Source organism: Heloderma suspectum, chromosome 1, assembly GCF_057233095.1.
Source record: "Heloderma suspectum isolate Gila_16-S chromosome 1, 16-S_ref, whole genome shotgun sequence".
NCBI classification, from domain to species: domain Eukaryota; kingdom Metazoa; phylum Chordata; class Lepidosauria; order Squamata; family Helodermatidae; genus Heloderma; species Heloderma suspectum.
The window spans coordinates 187,013,476-187,040,817 of NC_139458.1; the positions used below are offsets into that span (position 1 = coordinate 187,013,476).

The 27,342-nt window shown below is 46.2% G+C and overlaps 1 protein-coding gene across 2 annotated transcripts in view; it reads right to left on the reverse strand.

The window, feature by feature from the left end:
- SLC25A12 (solute carrier family 25 member 12) overlaps positions 1–27,342 on the reverse strand; it is an 82,173-nt gene continuing 54,831 nt past the window's right edge. The window contains exons 12-18 of one of the 2 annotated variants that reach the window (XM_084812762.1): positions 24,567–24,619; positions 24,182–24,262; positions 7,008–7,148; positions 4,599–4,737; positions 3,223–3,381; positions 2,960–3,050; positions 1–626 (exon numbers count right to left, since the gene is read on the reverse strand). In XM_084812762.1, coding sequence (XP_084668888.1) covers positions 431–626; positions 2,960–3,050; positions 3,223–3,381; positions 4,599–4,737; positions 7,008–7,148; positions 24,182–24,262; positions 24,567–24,619 — 860 coding nt within the window. In that variant the 3' untranslated portion in view covers positions 1–430. The remainder of the gene's footprint in view (positions 627–2,959; positions 3,051–3,222; positions 3,382–4,598; positions 4,738–7,007; positions 7,149–24,181; positions 24,263–24,566; positions 24,620–27,342) is intronic. The other variant, XM_084812769.1, reaches the window with a different exon arrangement.

Genomic DNA, 27,342 nt, shown 5'->3' on the forward strand with positions numbered 1-27,342 from the left:
GTGCTTTGATTTTAAATAAATTTTATTGTCACATGATTTTTAATAAAACACTTTCAAAACATTCTGTACATTTCAAACTATTTAGAACTGCAATACCTGTTTCTACAAATGCAGTTGCATTTCAGTGCCATGATGATGTCTCTGTACAAAGATGTACAATATGTACAGTAACATGGGAGTGCAAGCTGTGCAAAGCCAAGCTCTGGTAACTAATTCATGCCTTTGGGATGAGAGGCGAGGTCTGTGCATAGAACTTAAAGCTTGAATCAGTCTCCTGTGTGCAAATGATTAGCTGTGTTTTGTATAGAAAGGAGTGATTCAATGTCAATTCTCCGTTCAGCTAGAACATCATGCAGCTGGCTGGAGGAGCAGAGTACTATTCGCAGCTCTCTGTCCATTGCACCACCTTTGTTTGGCTTGAACAGTCAGCTCAGGATTCAGCTGCTGCTTTGGGTTGGGCTGAAGCAACACCTGCTGATCGAAACTTTGGAAGAGAGAGGCCAAACTTGTTCTCTATCCCAGCAAACGTAGCTGTGGCAAGTCGATATCCACCTATGTGTTCAGGATTAACAGGAGGAAGGCCAGAGATTCGAGACTTTGGTGTAGGTTCTGAACCAGACGGTTTGCTGAGGGAAAGGAACAGGAAAGTGTAGAGTTCAGCGTCAGCAGATAACAGCAGTAAACTTGATCCTGCATAGCACTATTCTCTTTAAACACGGATCTCTGCACATACTTACACCTGCTTGCTCAGATGCTTAACACCGTCAGCTTTAACAGTGCTGATCACCTTTTAGGGTACGGGTGCAAGTAAATCCAGACCAGGTGATCAAAACTGACCCTTTCAATCACCTATTAGGGCAGGTGTGGGGAACCATTTTGGGTCTGTGGGCTGGATGCCCTCCCCCACAGACTCCAACCCAACAGTCTGGATGATGTTAATGGGCAGAGCCCCACCCCCTAGTCTCATTGGGTTACAGGCTGAAGTGCCAACTCCAGCTCTTCCAGGCAGGGCCTCACCCAAGAAGTACCTTTGCTAGTCCTTCGCCTGCCCCATGTAGGGAAAGCGGGGGATGAGTGCAGTGCCCTCTGCCGGTGCTTCCAGGAGCCTGCTGAGCACTAAACTCGGGACGCAGCTAGTTCCTGGAAGTGCGGGCTGCGTGCCCGTCACTCATCCCTGGCTTCCTCTGCGTGAGGAAAACGAAGGATGAATGGAGTGCACTCAGCTGACACTCCCGGCCGTGTTCCTAGAAGTGCTGGCTGAATGCTAAGGAACTAAGCACCCAGTCACTCTCCCATTCCCTCTCTCTTTGGAAGGGGAGGGGCCTTGCCTGACTGCAGCTAGACGGGCCAGTTTTGTGGGCCAAATTGGCCCATGGGCCGAAGGTTCCTCATCCATGCATTCGGGAATGTATAAGCAAAATTATGTAGCCGGAATCAGGCCAGATGTTGGACGCATGGTACCCACCCTCCTCCATGAAGCATTCTTTTGTACAGGTGGCTCATATCAATCCCGATTACATTGAATACCTGAAACTTTTTAGCAGCTAACAACTTAGTTCATGTACATCTAGAATTAATGTATATACCTTGGCCACCACTCAACACAGTGTAAATGGCACTTAATACTTAAGACCATTGATTTCAACAGATGCAATTCAACTCTGTCTGATTGTGGCCCTTGACTTTAAACATCAAATAAACATAAACATTGTAATTATATATTAAATTTTTGGGAATATTGCTTTAAATACCATTACTTAGTATTTATACATAAGTCTCCCGTATTATAATGATGTACTCATAGATGCTTTCAAACTCCATAGGCTTGGATGCAGACCTTGCCTTCTACAAATGGAAGGGCTCTTTTTGTCCTCAGAACATTACTGATGCAAGGGAGCATTTCTCCTGGTGGTACAGGACAGGAGGCAAGTTTTGCTGATTCCTCACTCTGTCTGCGGCCACCTACGTCCCCTGACAATTTGCTCTGGGGAGGGAAAACTAGCAAAAATTGCCTCCCCATTGCTGCCAGAGTGCAACTCTGTTTAGGGTGTGATTCTGCTAGTAGGAGCAAACTCTGAATTCAACGCATAATATTTTTGGGAAAGTTATTTTGCCTTTAAAGGTAAACCTTTTTATTTCTTGCTGCTTGGAAGTGGGGAGAAATAAAGATCTCCAGACTTCTTCTTTCATTGTTCTAAATATCCCAAGTCTTTCTGTGCCAGCAAACGAGTTATTACTGTGGCACATAGCAGATTCTGTGCCACAAGCAGATACTAATGGGAAAACTAATATTTAAAACAAGTCATTGAGGTATCCAGTAGCTGGTAAAAGTGCAGAAAAGGGCAACTAAAATGATCAAGGGACTGGAGCATCTCCCCTATGAGGGAAGGTTACAACATCCGGGATTGTTTAGCTTGGGAAAAAAGGAGGGTAAGGGGAGACGTGATAGAGGTGTACAAAATGATGCATGTTGTGGAGAATGTGGAAAGGGAGACATTTTGCTCCCTCTCTCATAATACTAGGACCCAAGGTAATCCCATGAACCTGATTGGTGGGAGATTCAGAACAGATAAAAGTCCTTCTTCACACAGTGCATAGTTAAACTATGGAATTCGCTACCAGAACATGTAGTGATGGCCACCAATTTGGATGGCTTTAAAAGGGGGGTAGACAAATTCCTGAAGGAGAAGGCTATCAATAGCTACCAGTCCTGATGGCTATATGCCACCTCCAGTTCAGAGGCAGTATGCCTCTGTAGACCAGCTGCTGGGGAACATGGGCAGGAGGGCACTGTTGCACTCAGATCCTGCTTGTGGGTTCCTGCAGGGAGCTGGTTCTTAGGACTTTTTTGTATTTCGAAACAAATTAATGGAAACGTACCTAGACGGGTCATCAGCAAAAACGCTAATGCATGGTTCCTACTTCAACCAAGACTTAGGGGATGATCAATTGTACTTACATGCCTCCAAAATCAACATAGAGCCAACGCTGCAGAAGTTCATATGTCAGTAGAGTAACTCCAAACTGGGGTGAAGATCTGAACACTCGTGCTGTTGAACAGAAGAAAGGCAGTGTTTCTAGTACAGCAGTAGAGCAGGCTTTGAAGGTGACCACGGTGGAAATAGCTACAAGGCTTGGTCCACTACACTCATATTGTTTAATCACATTAATTAAAACGGGTAAGGGTTCCCCCCACCCCCATATATGAAATACTTTTCCTACCTGCAGCTCCTTTCCAGAAAGCAGCAGGGCCTTCTTCTCTAAGTATCTTCCCAAAGCAGTCAATAACTCCGCTGTACGTTGTTTGACCAGCACGAGCAGCCACTTGCAGTCTCGTCTTGATGACATCAGCAGGGGTCACCAAGGAAGCAGCAGGCACACCTTTCAGGAGAAATGAGTGTTTCGTTGAGACTAAGCACCAGAGAACTGTTTCTGGCTCCAAAGAATGCATCTGTAAACTTTTACACTTTCGAAGAATAGCTGACGCTGTTTATTTAAAATAAAATGCGAAGCAAACAACAAGAAGCTCTTCCCGTCTCTCCTCTCCTGCACAGCTTCACACTTAATGCCAGAATACATTTCGCCACATGCATATGTGCTAGCAGGAGCTGTGGCAAAGCAGAGGCACCTTGCAGCATTTGACTACACTGACGTGTTTTAAAAGATGTATTTTCGAACATCAAACACTATATTTTTAGTATGTATAATTTGAGGAAAGTGGTCCCAAGAGCATTTGGGCCAGGTTTTTTCCCTGCCAGTGTTTTATCTAGTAACATAGTACATTGCTCCAAACTGATACTGCTAACTAAGCAAAATTACTGCAAACAAAGGTCAGTCTTTATCTTCTCACAAAGACCTGGGGTACCATGTGCCACTGCAGGCACGGATAGGAGCAGGCTGCAAGTTAATACACATATGAAGCATAGGAGGACATGTTATCAGCAGTGACTGGATGCACTGCATTGTGCCAGGCTGAGAGCTAGCATGGGGAAGGAGAGCAGAGGCTGCAAGTAAGAAGCTCTGTGTGATCCCCTCCACACCCATGGTCTCTGCGTGCATGTGCCACACGTTTGCTTTCTGCTTCTAGGAAAATATTTTAATGGCTTCTCCTTCTGAGTTCCAGCCGAAATGAATTTAGCTTTCTTACAAAAAGATCCTGAATGTTAACCCTGCCCCTGCACCTGAAAAAAGACTCTCTCGCTCTGCATATACTGTCAGATTAAGAGTTTCTTCCCAACTGTAGGAAAATGAGACTCGACCATTTTTACTTTCCCCAGTATGTTTCCCTGAGATTTAAACACTGTCTCCAACGCAGAGCGCTTTGAAACAACTGCCACCCCCCTGTTGAGGCCAAGAGACCAAATTTGACTACAAGTTGCTGAGCTGCATTAAGCTGTTTATCCACATTATGCAAATGTAATTAGCTCTCATCAAAATTACACTACCTCCCACCAAGGATAAAAGTGATCAAATTTAGATTAAGTTAGATACAATAGTATATTAGCTTCCTATACATGGGTCTGATGAATATTAACTATTGCCAGGAGTGGGGAGACGGGGGTGGGGAGAACAGTCTGCAAATTGTGCTATAAAGTTACCTGCAACAGCACCAGCTGTAAGGAGATTAAACCCTCCCACGTGGCCATTTTCATCTGCAAGCATCAGTTTACAGTGGGCATATACAGGGAAATAGATGGCAGAAAAGGGAATGTCTCGGAGGAAACATGCTTTGGCACCCTGTCACAGGAAAAAGAGAAAGAGGCACAAGTCAGTCATATACACAGGAGACATTCAAGCTGTCTCTGCACACAAGGCTACTGGGCAGAGACCCAGGGACTTCCCAGGCGCAGTGGAGAGGTGTGTGGCATATCTCTCCCAGAGCTTAAACAGAAACATTTTGGCTATGAGAGAATGCGACTGTGCTGCAGCAAGTGAGAGATACAACCGTGAGTGCTGGGCTCTTTGCACTGGTTGCAAGGGGGGGGGGGGGAGTCGGCGCAAACAACTGAAAAGGGAATAGCAACCCTCCGACAGAACAGGAGGAAGAGATCCTGTGTGTAGTTGGGGCAGCGATCGAGAAGACCTAAGGGTCCTTGGCGGCAAAAGCTATGGGAGATGCTCTACAGCTGTAAGTGCCAAGCATCCAGAGTAATCTGTTGGGCTGAAATAGGAGATGGAGAAATAGCAACTCCAAAGCCAGAATGCTTTGCTGTGGGACTAGTACCCAGTTTGCGCGTCGCAGCTGCCCAGAGTTTGTTTATACCCTGGGTAGCCACATGAACAAGTGAGGGCAAGCAAGTGTGCTGGCTCCCAGCTGCCCTCCCATGGAGCTAAAAAACCCAGGAAGGTTCCATCTGTGGATTGTTTAGTGTGATGTCAGAACCCAGAATTGTGGATTGTTGGGGGAGAGACAACCCAGAGCTTTAATCCATGTTCTAACTCTGGGTTGTCCTTCCCCCAGCAACCCACAATTCTGGGTTCGGACATTACAACAAACAACCCAGGGATGGAGCGTCCCTGGCTTGTTTAGCTCTGCCTGGATGCAATGGGGGTGATTGGGTGGCATGAACTAGCACTTGCTCTCTCCCCCTTCATTCACAACAACCCATGGTTTTAAAAACCGGATGTTGTTGTGACTTGCGAACTGGGTCAATGTGTGCAGTGGGAGGTGGCACTCTTCAACATCTTTTCTGGACTTCATTCATGACCACTGCCTTTCTCTACCCTGCGGGCAGTAGATTCTACTTGACTGACTCCAGTGTTACCTCCCCTTATCTCTGTTCAGTGACATCTCTGTTGCTACCCCTACAACAGGCCCAGTGCACTAATGGTGAAATCCATGGGCAGTTTGCGGAGGGAGAATCTAAGGGGCATATGTTATGGGTGGCTTTGTGCAGACACTATTTTTGGAATTTACTTCAATCTCAGCCGTAGCCAAAATTTTTATAACCTGCCCCCTTCAAAATCTGTTCGCTCCATTCGGATGGGTCTGGGTTGCATTTTTAGCAATCTGCTCAAGCTTCATTTAAAATGGCTGTGTGGTTTATAAGGACAGAGTCCCATTCTTCTTACAAGCAGCAGTGACAGCCAGTTGCTCCACTTATTAAAATGCCTGTAGAAAAATGCTATTGCTGTATGATTCTTAACTGATGAACTTCTGAAGGAAAGCTGCCATTGCAGAAGCAAATTTACAAAGGTGTCATCACAAGGCCATAAATAAACATGACGTAATGCTATTTCACAAGGGCACAGCTGCTTGTACTGGCTGAATTTACGTATTAGCCCCTTGCACTGGCAAAGGGTGTCAGAAGAAATACTCTTCCTAGTTTAAGAAAACTAATAGCTTCTGCTCCATTACCTCTGATCTGTAATGATGGAAGTAAGGAGACCTGCAGGGAAAGAATCTATTGACTGGCATTCTGCTAAAGTACAGTACAGTATGGGTCTGGCTGTTTTTTGTTGTTGTTGTTTAAATGGAATTCATTATTGACAAATCCCATCACTTAACTTCTTAAAGATATGAATCCTGCTACTCTACTACTGTTTCACTACTGTTGCATTATTAAGACAAAGAGAGCAGCCTGCTGCGAATGTATCAATAGAGATGATGGAGACAAAAAAAAATGTTAACAATTTGGGCCTCCAAATCAAACATAAAATGGAAGCAAAATAAACTTTTTCTCTCCCCCCCGCCCCATCTGAAACAATCCGTGCCAGAAGCCAGCAGACCTGCAGTACCAGACCCCTGCAGCTCAGTACAAAAGCCCATGGAAGAAAGCGGGGGAGTGTTTTTGTACATCCCACTGCCACTAATATAAATGTGGGCTTCTCTCCATTTTCAACTATGGGGCTACCCTGCAGGAAGAGATTGTTTTCAAATTTGAAAAGATTTCTCCTCCCTACCACCACATACACATCAACCTCTTTTCTGTTTTTTTTCCAACAGCCTCTCTGGTAAATTTAGCACAAAACTGATTGGGTACAGCATCAAAAAAGAGAAAATATACCTTATAAAGCCCGAAAATCCCCAGGTCCTTTAGAACGGTGAGGGAACTAACTCTGGGCCCAGTGGTGATTTCTCCTGCCACCTGCAAGCGGATCTTGACAATCTCCAGGGGATTCGTGAAGATGACCTGGGAACCTCCTGCCTGCAGGGCCACAGGAAATATACAGTTAAGCCATTGCCCCAAAGAACAGCATATCTTGATCCGGTCCCCAGTTGGTCAAACAGCCATGTTTTGCAATGCAAAGCACTCATTGCCCATTATTCAGAATCAGCCAATGGCTATGAATAACAAACAGCTTGCTATTCTAGAGGCTGGAACCCCAAGGCAGTTTTGCAGTACAAATAATCCGCTTGATCTGAGGCTTAGTGTAGCAGGACAGAATGGTACCACTGCAGCTTCACATTGGCTCTGTGCCTACAGCCTGACGCAGCAAAGCACATTCAGCCACTGAAGTGGGGGAAGAGAGGAAAATCAAACATGTGACTGGCCAGCAGCAGCTGACTACATCGTGTTAGCCCGTAAGGCTGTTCACTAGGCAAAACCGCTGGTGGCCATGGCACAGTGACAGAGGGAGGAGCGGACATCCCACCCTTATTCTTCAGCTCCGGCAGCAGTGGTGGAGGAGGGGAGTGCCGCAACCAGCACTGTGCAAGTCCACAGTTGCTGAGCGGATGATTGCCCCAGGAAGGACACAAGCAGCCAATGTCATCAGGGGTGACCCTCCATTTAGCAACAGTGTGCTTGCACAACGCTGTCCCGGGCCCACACCCCTTATTCCACCATTGGGCCATCCAAAATAAGGGCAGGCACGTCCTTCTCTCACTGTGCCGTGGCTATCAGCAGTTTCACCAAGCACAGTGTCTCACCGGACAGCACTGTGACTACACAGTAACAGCCAGAATGTGGTGGCGGCAGTTTTAAATATTGCAGAAGAGCAGCTTCGGAGCAGGAACAGTCTAACCGAACAGTGAAAATGTGGAAGTTCAGCAGCCCTTTCCTTAAAGGCCCACAACCATTTCCAACTCTTCCCAGTGCCGATATCTGGGGAGGTAAGATACAGAATTGGGAGCTTGCAGTGGCTGTTGTTCCGAGAAAGAAGCCTGGCTCCCCACAAGCCTGGCAAAGGAGACTTTTCACTTCTGTGCCTAAGCCGCCTGCCCCAGGGATCAGAAGAATGCAGGAGGACACAACCATTTAGGGCAGGGATGGGGAATGTGTGGCCCTCCAGAGGTTGATGGACAGCAGCTCCCAGCATCCCTCACTGTCAGCAATGCTGGCTAATGCTGATGGGAGCTGCAGTCCAACAACACCTGGAGGGCCCCACCTCCAATTTAGGGCATGCAGATTTACTAACACAGCCCCTTAACATGAAAGCACTATGTACAACTGTAAAGAAATGGAAAGCATTAAGGGTGTCGCGGGGCCATTTTGTCAGTGTTTCAGGATTCTGCTTGGTGGTAAAAAGTGAGCTGAATGAAAATGGGCTTTTGTTACTTCAAATAATTGGCAGAGCTCTTAGGCTTGGATATGAGAGCTTTTTACCATTTTAACTGGAAATTCATTGTTTAAGAGTGAATAATGGGTGCACCTCCATTACCACATCTGTTACAGTAAAAAGAAAGAGAGGGGGGGGGGAGAATACAGACAGAAGCAAGCAGGCATTACCCATTTCTCCAGCCTGGGCATGACACAAATTTAACAGCTGTCAAGTTGTTTTATATTTCATTAGCAGAGCAGAAGCACCATCCCTCACAGGATGTTGCTGCATGAGCTCCTCTCTCCAAGTTGTGCATTTTAACCTAAGACATTCACAAAGCTGCATTTCACAGGGAGATTCAATGTGACAGTTTTGCTCCAGAAGCATGTAAATGCACTGGGATGATTAGACTTTCCCTTGGTATGCCATAGGGTCCACCCTCCACTTCTGGCAAGGTGCAGGGGGTCACTGCGGGGCAGAGTGCCGGACTTCTCCGTCTACTTGATTAAAGTGCTTGTCTGCTTCTACCAAAATTAAACCTGTTAGTACATTTAAAACATGCAGCGCTAAACCTGGCCAGGATTTGTTAGCACTTTTCTGTTTTAGCTGAAAACATTTTTCACCTCTTTAGCCTGAGATTTTCCATCCCAACTTGTCAAAGACTCCATTTGACAGACAAGAGAATGGCACCTTCAGGAGAAACTTTTTTTGTTCAGCCTTCCCCTCTGCACAGCCCTTGGTCCAACGGGAATGTAAGGGATGGCCTATATAAACAGAAGGCCATCTGGTAAAACTGTGTGTGGCCTGTGTCACTTCAGGCTACCGGTGGTGGACTACATACGCCCTGCTGGTCTCAGGGCATGGTCTGAAGGCACATGATACAGCCACCGTGCTGAAGCTAAGCGGGTGTATCAGCAGTCACTGCCTGAGAGTTCTACTATACACACTGCTTTGAGATCTATGATGGAAAGAAGTTGGGATATAAAGAAATGTTATATACGCACACAGTACCTGCACACAGAAAATGAGATGTTAGGAAAAGAGTTCTTGCCCAGCTTTCTCCTTGACACGCATCTATCTATCTCAACTAATCTATCTCAATGTGCAGGAGATAGATTGTTCATAGAGGAGCATTAACCATTCAACCAGTCCACTCCAACAGTCTCAAATAGGACAGTCCTACATCAGTTTCACCCTGTGATCCGTTTGTTTGTTTGTTGGTTTATTTACTTAATCGCCCATCTGGCTGGTCACCCAGCCACTCTGGGCGATGAACTATTAAAAAAACAATTAAAAACGACAAAATTCTACATTTAAAAACATCATATTTCTAAAATACCCTAACCCACCCCAAATGCCTGCCTGAACAACCACATTTTTAATGCATGGCGGAAGCTCATTAAAGAGGGAGCATGGCGGAGTTCCCTAGGGAGGGAGTTCCACAGAGTGGGGGCCACCACAAAGAAGGCCCTCTCCCTCATCCTCACCAGTCTAGCTGTCCTGGCTGATGGGACAAAGAGAAGGCCATCCAAGGCTGATCTTGTTAAGCGGCCTGTCTGGTGTTGCTGGAGGCGCTCCTTGAGATAGGTTGGGCCAGAACCATATAGGGTTTTAAAGGTCAAAACCAACACCTTGAATTTGGCCTGGAAAACAACTGGTAACCAGTGCGACTCCTTCAGCACCAGAGTGATGTGATCACACCAGCGGCTGCCTTTAATCAGGCAAGCTGCCGCATTCTGTACCAGCTGCAGCTTCCGAACCGTCTTCAAGGGTAACCCCACGTAGAGTGCATTACAGTAGTCTAAACAAGAGGATGTATTACCGATGGGAGCAGATGGTCGGGAAGGTAGGGGCGCAGCCGCTGTATCGGATGGACTTGGAACAGCACTGTCCGGCTCACAGCTGACACCTGAGCCTCCATGGACAGCTGGGAGTCTGAAATGACCCCCAGGCTGCGGACCTGGTCTTCCGTACCCCACTCAAAACCAAGTCAACATCCCCCAACATCCTCTTGTCTCCCACCAAAAGTACCTCGGTCTTGTCAGGGTTCAGCGTCAGCTTATTCCTCCCCATCCAGCCACTCACTGTCTCCAGACATTTGGACAGGGATTCTGCGGCCAACCCTGGTGAAGATTTGAACGAGATAGAGCTGCATGTCATCCGCATATTGATGACACCGCACCCCAAACCTCCTGATGATAGCCCCCAGTGGCTTCACATAGATGTTAAATAGCATCGGGGAGAGGATGGAACCCTGTGGCACCCCACAAGTGAGCGGCCATGAGTCCGAAACCTCCTCTCCCAGTGCTACCCTCTGGTACCTGCCAGAGAGGAAGGACTGGAACCACCGTAATATGGTGTCTCCAATGCCCAACCCCTCCAGGTGGTCCAGGAGAATATCGTGGTCAACGGTATCAAAAGCTGCTGAGAGGTCGAGGAGAACAAGGAAGGCGAATTCATCCCTATCCAGAGCCCTCCTCATATCATCCACCAAGGCGACCAAGGCCGTTTCCGTCCCATGCCCAGGCCTGAAGCCTGACTGAAATGGATCTAGATAATTGGCTTCTTCCAAGTGTGCCTTCAACTGCATCGCCACCACCCGCTCAATCACCTTGCCCAAAAATGGCAGATTTGAGACTGGGCGAAAGTTGTTCAGAACTTGAGGATCCAAGGAGGGCTTCTTGAAGAGTGGTCTTATCACTGCCTCCTTGAGGGCTGATGGCATCACTCCCTCCTCAAGGGAGGCGTTCACCACCGCCCTGATCCCCTCACCCGTTATTTGTCGACAGGCTGTCAAGAACACTGGCCTGCTTTTCCACCATGAAGCCAGGCCTTGCTCTCACGTCAGATGCAACTACCTGGGAGTGTGTTATCTGGGGAGCTCCTCGGTCCTGCAGCTCAAGGTCAGGCTCAGTCCTTGTTAACTGGGAAAGAGAGAACAGCTGGGCTTGGTGGGAAGATCCTGCCCCCTCTGGGGTGAGGGTGGTGGACCCAAGAACTGGGCTGGTGATTGGCTGGGGGGAATCTGCCTTGGGCTGCTGGGGCTGAGCCTTAAAAGGAGCTGAGGCATAGGTGTGGTTGTCTCCCCTCGTTATGGTGGCCTTTGGACCTGGCTCGATGGTTGGACTCTATCTCGGGAGGCCCTTACTCTGGTATGTACAAGGATAGACCAGCCAGCTTTTGATATTTTGCTTGGGTGTGTTGTTAAAAGGCTCTCTATGCACAAGGGTTTCTTTCTCGAGTATTTCAGCTTTGTACTCCTCTGTACAATCTATTACCTCCACCCTTCCCTTTCCCTCTACCCCACTTCCCTAAACTAAGATTTATCCAACTTAAGGTTGGGAGTGATTCCTTCTGGGTAACCTCGGTGCTAATTTCAATGCCTCTTGGCCTGGGACGGTGGCTACTGGGTGTCTTGTGGGGACCTGAGGCCAGACATGGCCTGTCCTACCTTGCAGGCGAGTTGGGACTACTTGCAGCTCTCCTTCACACTGGCCTTATGTCTGTTCCTTGCACCTGCCACAGTTCTCAAGCATAGAAGCGATAAAGAAGCCAAGCCGCTTCTACTAAGCCACATCAATAGTCCATTTGGCTGAATACTACCAAACTGGACTGGCAAGAGTTCCAGCCGGCCCCACTCCTGCTACCAGAAATCCTTTAACTAGAGATGCTTAGGATGAAATCTGGATTAAGTATGACACAAAACAAGTGCTTTGGGGCTACTGCTCCCCCATCATCACCACCACACAGCAGCCTCACTTCTCTCTCTAAAAGAGTAAAATCAGTCCACCAGTAATCCTTAGACGTTGGTAGAACTGGGTCCTTTTTGCCAGGAGGGTACTGGAGCATTTACAAAGAATGAACACCACCAGCCTTGCCCAGCAGATGGGTTGGATGGCAACTCCCATCATTCCCAGCCAACATGCTGGCTGAGAATGATGGGTATTGCCATCTAACACATCTGCAGAGCAACAGGCCAGGGAAGGCTGGCTTATGCCTCCTTCTTTGCTTTCGGAGCCTTTCCACAGATCACAACTCAGTTGTTGAAGGAGGTCCAGGTACATTTCCTCTACAAATGCCCCCCTGCCCCCGGTTCCCCATGCTAAAAAACCACACATTTTCCCAGCATTCAAAACCACCGTCTCTTGTTGCTAGGAAAAAGTATCCACTCAACCCCGTCATAGTGAGTTTTGAACGGCTCCAAATGTCATAATGGGAATGTCACAAGCACCCCACCAAAGCCTTTGGATACTGGGGGCGGGCTGCGGCGGGGCAGGGCAGGGCAGGGAGAACATCCAGAAGAAGACACACCTCATTACAGATGCCAATAAGTAAAATTCAAAGTCTGCTGTGCAGTCCACTTAAGAACATAAGAACATTAAGATCAGTCCTGCTGGATCGGACCAAGGGTCCATCTAGTCCAGCGTTCTGTTCACACAGAGACCAAACTGATGCCTGTGGGAAGCCCACAAACAGGTCATGAGTGCAACAGCTCGTGTTCCCCAGGAACTGGTGTACACTGGCATGCTGCCTCCGATACTGGAGCTACTATATAGCCTAGAACTGGGGAAAGGCAGGCCTAGGGCCAAATCCAGCCCTCCTGGGCTCCCAATCTGGACCACTGGGGCTCCCCAGATGGCCACACCCGCTTCACCTTTCCGCTAGCCAGCTATGTTGGTGGTTTCCCAACCTTTGTGCAGTTTTGTTCCCATGCTAAAAGGCTGACATGCCTCTCCTAAGGTTTAGTTACTGGCAGAAAGAACTTTAAGCTACAAAATGCTGGGATTTTTTGTACTTTTGGCCTCACCCTTTTTGTCTTTGGTGCCACCCCTTTGCCCCTGGCCACCACTGGAATGCAGTCCCCAGGAGCTTCTCTGAAACTGAATTTGGCCCTCGGCCTGAAAGAGGTTCCCCACCCCTTGATAAAGCCATAATGACTAGTAGCTATTGGTAGTCCTATCCTCCATGAATTTGACTCATCTTTTTTAAAAGCTATCCTAGTTGGATGTAACTGACCTAGGGCCCATCTCATCTGGTTCTACTCCAGCCTCAAGTCAATCGTGTCAGATGACGCACACCGCTCCCTGTAGCTAGCCTGGTGTTTCTTGCCTCGAATCTGGTTTTTTTTCAAACTCGTTTTGTACCAGATTTTCCTGTCAGAGCAGCTTCAGTGCAGTGTGGGAGTCCGTGTGACCTCAGCTGGCTTCGGTGCGGGCTGGTGGAAGTGGAGCTGATTGGCGGAAGGGGAAGTTACGTGGGGCAAGGGTGTGGGGAGAGCAGAGGGCTAAACATGTTTACCCGGAAGTAACTCATTGCCTGCAATTCCACTCAGCTGAGTAGGAGCAGCCCTGCTGCTTGGAAACTGCACTGTTGCGAACGTGGGCTCAGTCGCTGCCTCTCCCTTTAAATGGTCATTGAGTGTGAGAGTGGGGAGGGGAGCCGGCCCTGCTGCTCTGAAACTGCGCAGCTACTAAGGAACACCGCTAAGAAAGGGTGGATGCCTGTGGATTCGAAGCTGCGCACCTATGGAAGGGTGGATGCCTGTGGATTCGAAGCTGCGCACCTATGGAAGGGTGGATGCCTGTGGATTCGAAGCTGCGCAGCTACGGAAGGGTGGATGCCAGGGCGGATGATTTTCATGGACGTGTACTCAGAAGCGCTTCACTGAGCCCGTGTGCGTGTGTGTGTGTGTGGGGAAGCCTGTTGATCGGGCAGTTAATACACATCAAAGACAAAGTGCTGGTCGCGTGCCCTCTTCCCCGCTCTGCGCTCTCTGCTCTCAGTGCCTCTTGCACTCCCGCTCATTCTGCTCAGTTTCCAGGTGGCGGAAGCTGCCTGCCCGCCTCATAAATGTGTGCATATGTGGGGTTTGTCATGAGCATCTACTCGTAAGCAAGTCCTCCAGTACACTTTGTTGCACACACAAGGGAGGCGGAGCAAGCCTCCACTCGTCGGCTGCCCCGCACCTATGCAATTGATGACGTTCATTTCTACCCGCCACCCCACCCCAACTACGGCAGCTTCAGTTCCTGTTTGCTCTGCAAAAGCGGAGGAATACAGCACTGCGTGTGCCGTGGAGAAAGTTAATTCGTTTCTGTGAAATTGCAGATTTTGCCCAAATCGCTTCACAAAGCGTTTCCATTTAGATTGGCCCCTAGATTCTGTGGGGTCAAATTCCATAGTGACTATGTGCTGTGTGAAGAATCATTTCCCATTGAATGACCCTAGGCTCTAGTATTATGAGAGGGAAAAAATTCTCTATCCACTTTCTCCATACCATGCATAGTTTTATATACCTCTATCATGTTCCCCCTTACTTGCCTTTTTTCCTAAACTAAATGGCCCCAAATGTCATAACTTTTCCTGATAGGGGAGCTCCAGATGCACTGTTCCTTTTACAGAGGAGCTCCAGATGCACTGGCTCTTTGGTACATGTAGTGTACACTATGGGCCTAGCTGGCATTACTCTGACACCTCAGGAATCCATGTTGTTCTGGAAGGTATGGCTTGACTGCTGGCAGGAGCAATGTTAAGACTCTGGAACCACCTCAGAGGCAAAAGAGCCACAGAATGTATGTGCTTCCTCCTGTTGCGACATCCAGCTGAGCTCACAGAGCTCTCAGTGTGCAGCAGAAGATTCTGATGGGGATGAGGCACAGGCTACTTCCTTAGGGGTAGGACTGTCGAATTCAGGACCTTCCCAGCCAGAGGACACAGCCCTGCCATTGTCCTCTGGCTTGGAGGATGATCCCGTTGCAGAACTTCCATCTCCTCAACCTTGCTGAACTCTCAGTCTACAAAATCAGGTGAGGGCCTTTCAACACTCCAGTCACTCCTCCAGGAAGGGTGGAACTGACAGTTGGCTTTAGTTCCCTGCTGAAACAACATCCTTCTATTGTTGTAGTAGGAGAGAATTTGGAGAAATCCTTTTGGAGCTCTTCACAATCCTTTTTTGTTTTTGTCACCCTGAAAAATTTGGCATCATCTGCAAAGCTGGCCACCTCACTATACACCCCTAATTCCAGATCATTTATGAACAATTCGAAAAGCACTAGTCCCAACACAGAAGTGGGAGAACCATGTATTCCTACTCTCTGTTTCCTGTACTTTAAACAATTACTCAGCCCACTCACCAAAAACAAACAAACAAACAAAACCCATAGACAAGTTTCCTAAATTGTCAAACTCCAGGAACTGATTTTGGCAGCAATGTAATATTGCAATTCTAGGTGTAAATGTTGGGCTGAAATAACATTATCACTCTTGATAGCTCACAGCAAGCATCAAACCCTTCCAGTTCAGAGTTTTTGTTTCATAATGTAAACCTAGATATATCTTTACTTTGATTTTTCAAAAAGGCCCTGGACAGTGCAAAGACATCAACTGCTGTTACAGAGCCAGAATATTAAACTATACCCGCAACAACCTGAATCCCAGGTACTCTCTAACACTCTCTCAAAGACAGGAAAATGAGTGAATGATTGTCAGTGCAATTAATAAGCCTGATCCTAGGTGACAAGAAATCCTCTTTGGGCCTTCCCAGGTTGTAAGAAAGGGAGATTTTCATTGCTGGCGGTAAAGTAACTCAGATGTGATCCACCTTATGCCATTCCACATGTAATACGGCTGGGAAGAAGTAGCCTTCCTGCCAGAAAGGATTCTGGACAGGAATTAGAAATGTAGGTATGGTGTGAAAAACTAGTTCCAGTGAATTTGAGGGGGAAAAGACAATGTTCGAGTTTTACTTGCCTTTTCTTGGAATGGCAGCTGTGGGACTGACCAGTTCCTACTTCTGTGCTTTATCAGCTGCATGGCAGGGAGAAATCCATCCACTATAGGTTTTTCTGCCACAGTGCCCTTTGCAATGGGAAAAGCAGCAGGTACTGCTGCAGAACCACCTCAGAACTCTTGAGGACCTTCTTGAGGGAACCTGTCCAGGATTTAGTATGTCCATAGACATTTTCCCTTCATGTGTCCACTGTTGCTCTGCAGAAAAATGATGCGCATCATGTGTGTGAGTGTGTGTGTGTGTAGTCAGTAGTTCATTCTGAGCTAAATAATTGATAACACATTGACATAAGCATTTTGCAAAATAATAGTCAAAGTATTTTTTCTTCACTTTCCATTAGAAAACAAAATTGACTTGAAACCAACTGATACTCCATTAAGTTGCTTCGATCATAGAAATCACTGCCACAAAAAACAAAACACCCCTAAGGAAGGAAAAGAAATTGAGTTCTGAAAGAAAAGTACTTGGGAATGGCTTGCTAGAGATTACTGTTGCACCTGCATATACAGGAAATTCTGCTTGGCTGAGCTTTGTTTAGTTTTTATTTTTAATATTTAGAAATTAGAATGCCAGCTCACAAAATAACCCAGTAAAGGAAGTAAATATGCCTATTCATAAATATTTTTATTTTTGAGAGAAAAAGAGGAGCCAGTTAATTTCTCCTACTCCTTTCCTGAAAAGCGGTTTAAATGGTTTTGTATATAAACAATCAAAGTAAGCTCTATTAAGGAACAGAATTTCTGAACAAAGGCAGCTTTGCTTGATGAAACCTACATCAGTAGTTTCATGGTGAGAGAAATTTTATTACAGAAGCATCTTCATAAAACTCTCAGTGGCCTAACAAACACAACGTAGTTTGTTTATTGCAAATAAATACCAATTCCTTTCTAGGGATGTGCCTAGGCTGAAATCCTAGACCGTCGTCTGTGAGGCCAGAACAGAATTGCCTGCACAGCTGTGAATGCTCTGAAAGTTTCTATTACAGCCAATCACTCCATTGAACAGACAAGGCTATTAAATGAGAGTGCCAACTGCTCCTTCCTTCTGCAAGATGAACTTCCAGACACTTCCAGCTATGTGTGCACTTCTTCCTTGCCTATGCATTTAGCTGTCTATGTATGTGGGCCCCAGGCCCTGATCTAGAGATCCCTGCACACGGTGCTATGCTGCTGTACCTGAGCATCTGTGCTAACACACCCACCCAAAAGGTGGCAATATTGCTTGCTTGAGCAACCCAATCAGCTTGTAATCTGGTTAAGGAATATTGGGAGAAGATAATAAAAGGCATCAGAGAAATTACAGGCTATAAGCTACAACTAACCCCAGCAACTGTACTTCTGCATGATATTAAAGATTGGATCCCTAGAAATTCAGTGGTGCCAGTGAGTTATATGTTAATAACTACAAGGATCCTCTTAGCAAAAGCTTGGCAAACAACACATATACTGTCTCTTGTACAGTGGAAACAAGAAGATTGGGGGTATGATGGTGATGAATCAAATAACAAGTTAGCCATTTCTATGGAAGGGAAGAATGAACTCGATCCAGACTTTCCCCAAAAGCTGGATACTATTTATCAACTATTGGAATAGGGTTAGGCCAGGAGTTGTAGCAATCCTAGATATACTGTATGAGTGTTAAGTTGAAGCATTGCAATCAGTATGATTGTAGTGTCGGGGGAGAATAAAAAGTTTACACGCACACACACACACACGTATCAGCTAGGAGGGTACAAGGACTTGGATTCATTCTACCACCCCTTCAAACAGGTGATTGATGCTGTCAACTGTAAATCCCTGTTGCTAGAAGACACATGGATGCAGGTATCCAGCCACACAAATTGCTGTACCCAGAAGCCTAACTGTATGCACTGCCCTTGCTGGATGAGAGTGAATGAACTGTGGAATAATTTGTATTAATGTTCCACTGTTTAAATTAATTTATGGTCTATTTATCATCAAAGGTATGCTGTTCTGGTGGCACTGCAATCCCTCTGAACAGGTGCCACATTACTCAGGTTCAGTAGAGTGCTTGGCATAATACTGGCATCCAAGAAATGTCTCAGGGATATTTATCACTGTTTTAGAAATGGGAATGTATTCAGAAGGAGACTTGAGTCCAAACCAGGCTGGGTGGAGAAACAGTGAAAAAGAAAGGAAGCCACATAGACACTCTGAGGGCATTAGCACGATTAGCATAGTCTGCGCTATAAACAACGGCCCCATTCAAACAGGATGTTCAGATAATACCCCCAATACAAGCCCAACTATTTGCACATGGAAAATTGTTCCTAAATCATGACAGGCACCTTTTAAAGCAACACATGACAAATTCAATCCTGAATGGAGGTTATTCATATAGATCAGGAGTATGAACAATTCAAGCTCCCTATTTAACCTTAACGTCATGTAAAATAAAATCTCCATGAGGAACAAATAAAAAAAACCTCAAGTTGACAGCAAAGGTTATGAGAGAAGAGATGCAGTCCGAGATCCCACTGCAAACACCTCTTGACATGCCAGAGGCTGGAGGAAATGCACAAATGACCCTGCAACAGGAGACCTCTTGCCCTTTCCAGTTCCACCCGTGAGGCACAAGCCAGAAACGGGGAGGGGGAGGCGCCTGCTCCCAGGCCCTGCTCGACTTCCTCTTGCTCAGAACAGACTTGGCCGGGACCAAAACGTCTTCCCACACTGAAAGCTTCCTTTAATGCAGACTGCTCTTTACAACATCAAGGTATTTACACTACCTTCTGCCAGCATAACTCCAGCTCTTTATGCTGACACTTTCATACAAATACACTTTAAACTCCCTTTATATTTAGGGACCTTTTTGGAACAGCAACAAAGGAAACCCGCTCTTAAAAATGCAAAGCCGTCTAAGCACAGAATCAAGCTGAATGTTGGCTGTTCACAATGGCTGGATATTAACAAGAGAAGATTTGCAGCTAGGTTTCTATATGTCTTGCAACGTGCTTCGCCATTCAAAACACATACACTTTCTCACTTAAAAATGTGCCCTTTCCAAATCTGCCATGGCGGCAGCAGCACAACCCTGTTCAAATTGTCTGCTGTGCAATGGTGTGCTGTTTGAGCCAATCGTAAGCAGTTTAAGTGCAGATGCACAGGAAGCCTTAGGGTCAAACTGCCTAATTAGAGCAGTGATGTATTTGTCTTTAAAGCAAATAAAGACAAGACAGCAGCAAAAGCCTTTTTATATTTGTTAAATAAATATATGTATATATTTATATGCATATATACCTCCCTCCCTACAGGAGCCAGGGCAAGCATTTCTGACAAGGGGCAAGACATCATCCCTCCAACTTCACTTCTCCAGTGGCACATGTAACTGGCTACGATAAACCAGACTGAATATGGTGGGACTTACTCTGGAGTACACTTGCACAGATCAGGCTGTACAACTGAAATGCGAGCTGGCAAATCTCTGGTTCAAATCTCACTTCAGGCCTGAACTCACTCGGTGGCCTTAGGCCTCTCAATCTCAGAACACCAATTTGTAATATGGACATAATAACTGATGTACTTTACTGGGCAGTTGTAGGGCTTAATGAGATCTCACTTTCTGAACACTCACTTGTGATATAAATGCTCAGTGTTACCGATATGGGTGCCAGCAGTGCTGTAACCCAGCTGCCACTGGAGCTGAGGGTGTGGCGGGTGAGATGTCTGTACCAAGGAGACTAGAGCCAAAGCAGTCGCTACTGTCAGTTGATACAAGGGCTGTCAGTACCAGAGTCGGTACGGAGACAGTCAGACAGTCAGAGTTGAAGCAGTAGGGACCAGGGCAGCTGCCAGAATCAGGAGCATTGGTCCCAAGGGCAGTACCGAGTCTGATACCACGGATACCAGAGTGGTGTAAAGGGGCACTGGACGGAGCCAATGATGGAAGAGTCAAAATCGGCAGCACCACAGAGGTGGGAACTGAGGACAGTGCAGCCAGCGGTGTCATGGTGGCTACAGGTTCAAGATCAAGCAACCTGGAAAGTGTAGAGGTGACCTCTCACTGATGGGAGCAGCACTCATAGTGAGGTGAAGGGGAGCGGCTCAGGAGGTACTAATGGGCAGCACAGCCCCAGCCCTGGCTTTGTGGATCATAATACCAGAGTTCATTGTGGGGAGTATATTGAGACAAACTTTGGTCCCAGTGGCAAGGTGATTCCCTGTCCAAGTTATAAGAGTGTTGTCAACAGTACCTACATCTAGGGTACTCTCTCCAGGAGGATTTCCAACCACAGAGTGTACTGTGGCCAAAGTCTGAGCCCCTGGAATAAAAGGAGGCCAGTGATGCAACCTGAGAGCAAGGAGAATGTTACAGTAGGTTATGGCAAATGCGTGATCTCATGCATCACGCGAACAGCGGTCCAACAGTGATCTGTTGTCTGGTGACTGGTCTCAAATGTGGCCCTCTGAAATGGAGCCAATTATCTGGATGTCCTTGGAAGAAGGATGATCCAAGAGACTTCAGATTTTATCCACTACAGGTATAGGTGTCTGAAGGAGGGTGGACGGGCAGAAGTCCCCAGGAGAGTTAGTTGAGCTGCGGAGTCCTGTTGGTGCTGAAACAGCTAGCACCAAAGTGGCCGGTACAGAACTAGCTGGTGTCTGCTCCCTGTCCTTCTTACTCTTCTTCAGCTCAAATGACCTTCTTGGTGTTGGGGTCTCAGAGGAGACAGTGTATACTGGCATCAGTCCTGAGCTCCATAGCGAAGGTGTTGCTGGAGCTGAGGAGATGGTCAGTACCAAAGACCTAGATCGGGGTCAACAGAACTCAACAGAACCGATGTCTTTGATTGCACAGGCCCACTTGAAGCTGTGAGTAAAACAGTCTATGCTTGGGTGACCAAAAATGGGGATGGATCCAGATTCAAGGGGGGCATCGTTTGGGCCAGGTTAGAGCACAGACCCAAGGCAGGAATCTGTGAGTTCCAATTTTGGGCAGCAGAATCAGTGGCCTGTAAAGCCTGTTTCCACAGAAAGCCCCCAAAACGCAAAGACTGATTCTGCCAACCTGTGTTGTCATCCTTGGCTGACACGACTCAATGATATGAACCTCCTCAAGGCACAACAAGCACTTGGCGTGACTGTCAGTTGAGGGTAGCTTCCTACCACCACTAGAACGTTTATGAAACAGTACCTTAAGAGGCCATAAGCTCATAGGTGTCAGGGAAATTCCTGGAAGTGTAACACGATAGAAAGATGAAAAACTGAAAGGGGGGATGAAGGAAGAGGAATCAATCAGAAGCATAAAAAGAGGAAGGAAGACTCAACTCAGTCTCAAATGCAAATCACTTGAGACAAGAATGTGCCTGATGATGCTGTTGTGGCTGGAAAGGAACTGAGCAGAAAGAGTGGAAGCCATGCCCTTCGAGCATGTGCACTGAAAGGAGGCAGTGGACTCCTGCCAAAATTTCACTCAGTTCTAGAACAGTCGGAATGAGGCTCTGTGCAGGGACAGAAGCCAAATGTGTGGGCCACATAGACCACAAAGAGGAAGCGTGGTGTCCAAACCCTGGCTTGTTGCTCCACTAACAAGCCAGGACCTGTAAACCAACTACAATCCCTGGCTTCAGACTCTGGATTGTTAGAGGAGAGACACGGCAAGGTGTTCAGGTTCAGATGCAACAATAAACTTTTCTGACCTAGTATGTTCCTGGTTATTAATTAATTAATTCTTATATGTCGGTTAATATAATCAAATCTCTAAGCAGTTGCAGGAGGAGCCAAGTGGGAGCAATCAGATAACTTGTCCCATCATGCTTGCTCATGAACGATAAGCCAGGATTCTGAAGAATTCTGGCTTAGCATTCCTGTCCCCATTACTTTGGTACTTTGTGCAGAGGACATGAGATTCAGCATCAGAAAAGCTTTCGATGCCTTGCCTGTAATCCAAACATTTTCAGGGTGGCAATTACTACTCTCTGGTCTAAAACACTTTGGGAAGAGACGGAGAGAGTGCTTAATGCAGGCTTTGCTATGCGTGAAACATATTTTGGTACAAAATGATATTAAGTTAGTAACCTTGATTATCAGATTTCATTACCAAAACAGAAATTGCTAACATTCTTGACTGAACACATGTCACAGCAGGGGGGGAAATATCCTAATGAATGCATACCTGAAAACATCCTCAAGCAATTTTTTTAAAAATAGGAACCCAGTCTAATTTAAAATGTGCATACATTTTCATAAAAATTATACTGCTATAGACTGTACAGGCTTCCTCATGAAACCACAGCAGGCCCCAGCAGTCTATAGCAGACTTAGTAGTGGGGAAAGTTAGCAGATGTGTCAGGCCTTTGAATTACATTTATTTGCAGAGTTGAAGGGTTTCTTACATATACTGTAGCAGCTTCTAATGGGCCTTCAAGAACAAGATTAGATCCTCTCTGGGGTATGGTTATAACTTGCTTGCTTGTTACCTTTCCCAAATGTAGATTTACGTGTTGACAGGTGAAGACTGAGGTGTCTACAGGGCTGCCACTCCTAATCAGGGAGAGCAAAGAGCAACGTCACTCTAGGGCTGTCTCACTGGATTCAGAGTCTGCAGAGGTCAACAGCCTTTATTGGCCACGGTTTTGGTGACAAGCTGAAGCGATTTTCGCCCAGCCTCCTCAACTGGAAGTTATTAGGGCTCCCAGGTTGAGACCTTGAGACAGCTGCTGCCCCTTCCAGAGGTGCTTAGAAGGGACAATACTACCAAACACAACCTAGTCCATCACCTCGCTGTGGTGATGAGAGAAGACACATCTGATGACATCTTCTCTTCTATTCAAGTCTTAAAAGGGACAGAGGTCCTCACAGGGTTTGGACACAGCAGTGCTAGAGGACCTGGTGGGCAACATGCAGCCTTCACTCCCTCCTGCCCTGCCAACTGTGAATGAAAATACTTAAAACAAAATGGTGCTCCAGAGCAGCTACGGAGCCCCCAAACAGACAAATGTAGCTCATTTTCAAGCTAAATTTGTCCATTTTACCACTACTGAGCACAATGCAGCCTTTAAAAATTATTTTATTATTTAAAACATTTGTATCCCACCCTGTATCATTAAGATCTCAGGGTACCCATCCCATGTGGCCCACGGAGGAAGGTCCAGAGGTCAAAAATGGCCCCCGGACCTCCTGCAGTTGCCCACCCCCGCTATGGACCCCGTCCCACCAGATGTTCTAAGACAGTAAGCAAAGGTTGGGTGATCCCTCAAATTACATTTAAAAACACAAACATCTGATATAATTCAAACCCCATTACAGAAATGTTCTGGAAACTAGCAGGAATATTCCGGCCCATTGGCAGGCCTCACCTGAATTCCACAAACCAAGTGCACAATCCAACTGAAGTAAAACACTGATAAGCTCCACTGACTTCTCTGGGACAGAATTAAGCACTTACTTAAATCTCTCCCATGGAAATCAAGGGGACTTTAAAGTACTTAACTTTGGCTGGCATATGCCACATTCTGTGTAAGCAGATGTTTTGATCTGTCATGAAGGAGATAATTCAAGCTCATCAACTTTCAGACAATAGCAACTTTTTCTGCAGAAAACACAGTGAATCAATACAGAAGCCCTCCACCCCACCTCACACCCCTAGCAGCCTTTTCAGATTTTCATTGGCTGTCCAGTATTTACAACCAGAGCTGTTCTGTGGAAACAAACAACAGGTTCGTGCAGATAGCAGTACTGTAAAGAAATGATCCATTTTGCTGTAACCTACTTGGTGTAGTGGCCCACTATAATGGGAGTGTCAATAGAAAGGGACGGACAGCATAGTTGCCTTGAAACTGTGGCAGCTCTTCCCATGACACAGCTATGAACTGCTGTATGTTGGCTGTTGTTCTAACAGAGATATGCAGCGGAAAGGCACTTTCCTGTCCAGAACAGTAGTACTTACACAGCCTCCCGCAAGGATCTCTGCAAACAGTGGAATGGAACCATCTCTCTGCATGAACTTGTCTCTGACAAAATCATTGACCTAATATAAAAACATAAATTAATACCACTGTGCTACTCACTGAGTTTCTCATACACAACTTGATTTAACACATTCAGGAGATCTAATGCAAAAAGCCAGAGGCTGGAAATTCTTACAGTGGAGAAATCACCTGGGAAACATTTGTGTATTTTACAGCAGTAAAGCAGTAATTTTATATATCCGCTTACCTGAGAGTAAGCCTCATTGAGATCAATGGAACTTACTTCTGAGTTGACATGTATAGCATTGTGCTGTAAATCTTTCAAAAAGAAGTAGTGAAAAGGTGCCAACTTAATATACTTACTGTAAGCTTTATGGCTTTTTCTGGAGCAACGCCAATGAGTTGTGGAAGTAACCCTATATAAATAGAATAGATTTATCACAATTAGTGTACATCCATATATACAAACACACACACACACAGCTAGCACAAAATGTGCTTCACTATTAAATAGCTTAATGCATCAATTTCCACTTAAAGGAGTTCCTTTGACAATAATGCTATTTCTCCATTTGGATACAACTGCAGTGCTTTGTGTTTGGTGAACCATTGTGCAAGCTAGCATTTCAAGACTTCTGCTGCGGCAAATGGCAAAGATAAGTTTGTTGACACAAGGATTTGTTCATGATGTATTTTTGTAGATCTATTTGCTCAGTCTCCATTCCCTGCCATGCACTGAAATCAGCTTTATTGCTGCTGAGTTATTCCCAAACTGTTCCTGCAGTATGCGCAAAGTACCCAGTGTGGCTCTCTTTTTACCACAAGATGCTCCTTGTCGGTTTGATCAATCGACAATCGGTCACTGGGAAGCTTCATTCATTCCCAATCAAATCATGTCGCTTTCCCTTTTTTATGTAACTACCGCTTGGAAACAAAATTGAAAAGGCCAGGAATTGCAGTGAGCTCTGTAGATGCTCAGGCGAGACATCATTACATACATGGCAAGGCAACGTCACTCCCTGTAGTTACCTCATTCATAAGGCAAAGACAACCTGAGAACAGTGAGCAGAGGGAAGATTGTGGAAAGGGATTTTTACAGTTCCCTGCTTCCCCCTGCAGCCCCTGGGAATAGCGAGGGATGGGGCATGGCCTGGGAACGTCACTCAAAACAGGGAGGGGGGCTGCTCACATGATGTTCTTCCACCTGATTTTGGGCAATAGCCGAGAAACAGGAAGCATGAAGCACTTGTGTGCTTCCTGTCCTGCACCTCACTCCAACGCCTCTGAATGACCAGAGTTGCACATACTTTGTCTTTGAAGCAACACAAGTCAATAGTATAAAGTAGGAGTAGGCAACCTGGTGCCCTCCAGATGGGACTACAACTCCCATAATCCCTAGCCACTGACCATGCTGGCAGGGGCTTATGGGGGTTGGAGTCCAAAATATCTGGAGGCCAACAGATCACCTAACCCTGGCACAGAGCATAATTAAATCAGTTAGGAGCATATTAACAGAAGCATTTGGTTATATCTGGTTAGAACAAATTAATCTCTGAGGCATGATGAATGATTGGAGGACTTCTTGTAGTTCTTTCCAGTGGCAGATCCGTGGGTATATTAGCCCTTTGCCAAGGTCAGCCATGTACAGGATTCCTATTTCTGGCAGGGGATTGAATTCAATGACCTAAGAGCTCCTTTCCAACCCTACAATAATACCAGTTTAAGAAAAATAGATCAGTAGAGGGCAGCCTTAACTTGCTTGGCTTTAGGAGGGCCTCTTGTAGCTTTTAATCCTTCTCTTTCCAACCATGACAGCATATTCATGGGTTACCTGTCTCCCCAACAACTCCTTGGTCCAACTTTCATGAAAAGCTTACAGGATTGTAATGAAGTGCTGATTCATCTCACTGCAGTTTCAATGGAGATGAAGTTAAATCAGTCTGTGAGCCAACTGCCAGAGTAGCAAACCAATTCTGTGCAACAACACCATTCCCGTTAACAGGAACAGCATGGGAGTTTTTCATAGCCTTGCATCAGCAATGCAGACAGCACACCAGAAATGTTCAATTCCTAAAGGAAATGTGGGATTTACTTTCCATTCTCTTAAGAAACCCAAAGCAAATGTGTACTTACACACATGAAAAAGGTCTGCATCTAATGTATACCGTGGCTTAGTTTCTTTCAACGTGCTCCTTTTTGTCTGAGGCTTAACAGAGTTATTATGATGGGGAAAGGTAGTTATTAGCACACAAAGGGTGGCTGGCAACAACAAAAAAAGAAATGCTGCTCTCCCAGCCTGAGTCTCTGATCCTCTGTTAAAAAGAATGTTTAGCACAGTGGTGCCTACGCTAAGGGAACTAATAGACAAGAACACCTGCAGGCACACTCCCACAGCCATTAATACACATTGAAATACAGTGCACATCCATGCATGTGTACACACAAACACACACGCACAATCAATGGCTGCTAGTCATGATGGCTCCAGGTTCAGAGGTACTATTCCACTGGATACTGGTTGATGCGGAACGTCAGTGGGAGAGGGCAATTGCCCTCATGTCCTGTTTTCGGGCTTCCCAGTGGCATCTGATTGGCGACTGTGGGAACAGCAGACAAGGTGGACCTTTGGCGTGATCCGGGAGGACTCCACTTGCATTCTGACACACAAAGATCTGAGCTTTATACCATCTTCGAGCGGATTCACATTTTACGTCATTAAACTCGTGTACAGAAAGTACATGGCAAAATGCACATGTGACTCTACCATCTGCGTGCATGTTTAAATTACCAGACTGCCTTCCATTAAGCCACGGAGCAGCACTGAGGAAAGGAACTGAGCCCCCACTTCCATGTATACTAATTGCTGGGGATCAGGAGTGGGAGGGTGTACTGCAGCCATGTCCTGCTGGTGGGCTCCCCATAGGCAGGTAGTTGGGTGCTGCACAAACAGAAGGGAGCATCCAGTGCTGTCATGGCACTGGTGTTAATGATGCTGCACTAGCTTCAACCAATGCTGGTGTAACGTTGTTAGTGCTTGCTAGGCAAAGGAGAAAAGAGGTAATCTGCAGCCAAATGTCGACAGTGGGATTCAGTCCAATTTAGGCACTTCTTCCGTTTGCCCAGCAAGCGTTAATGACGT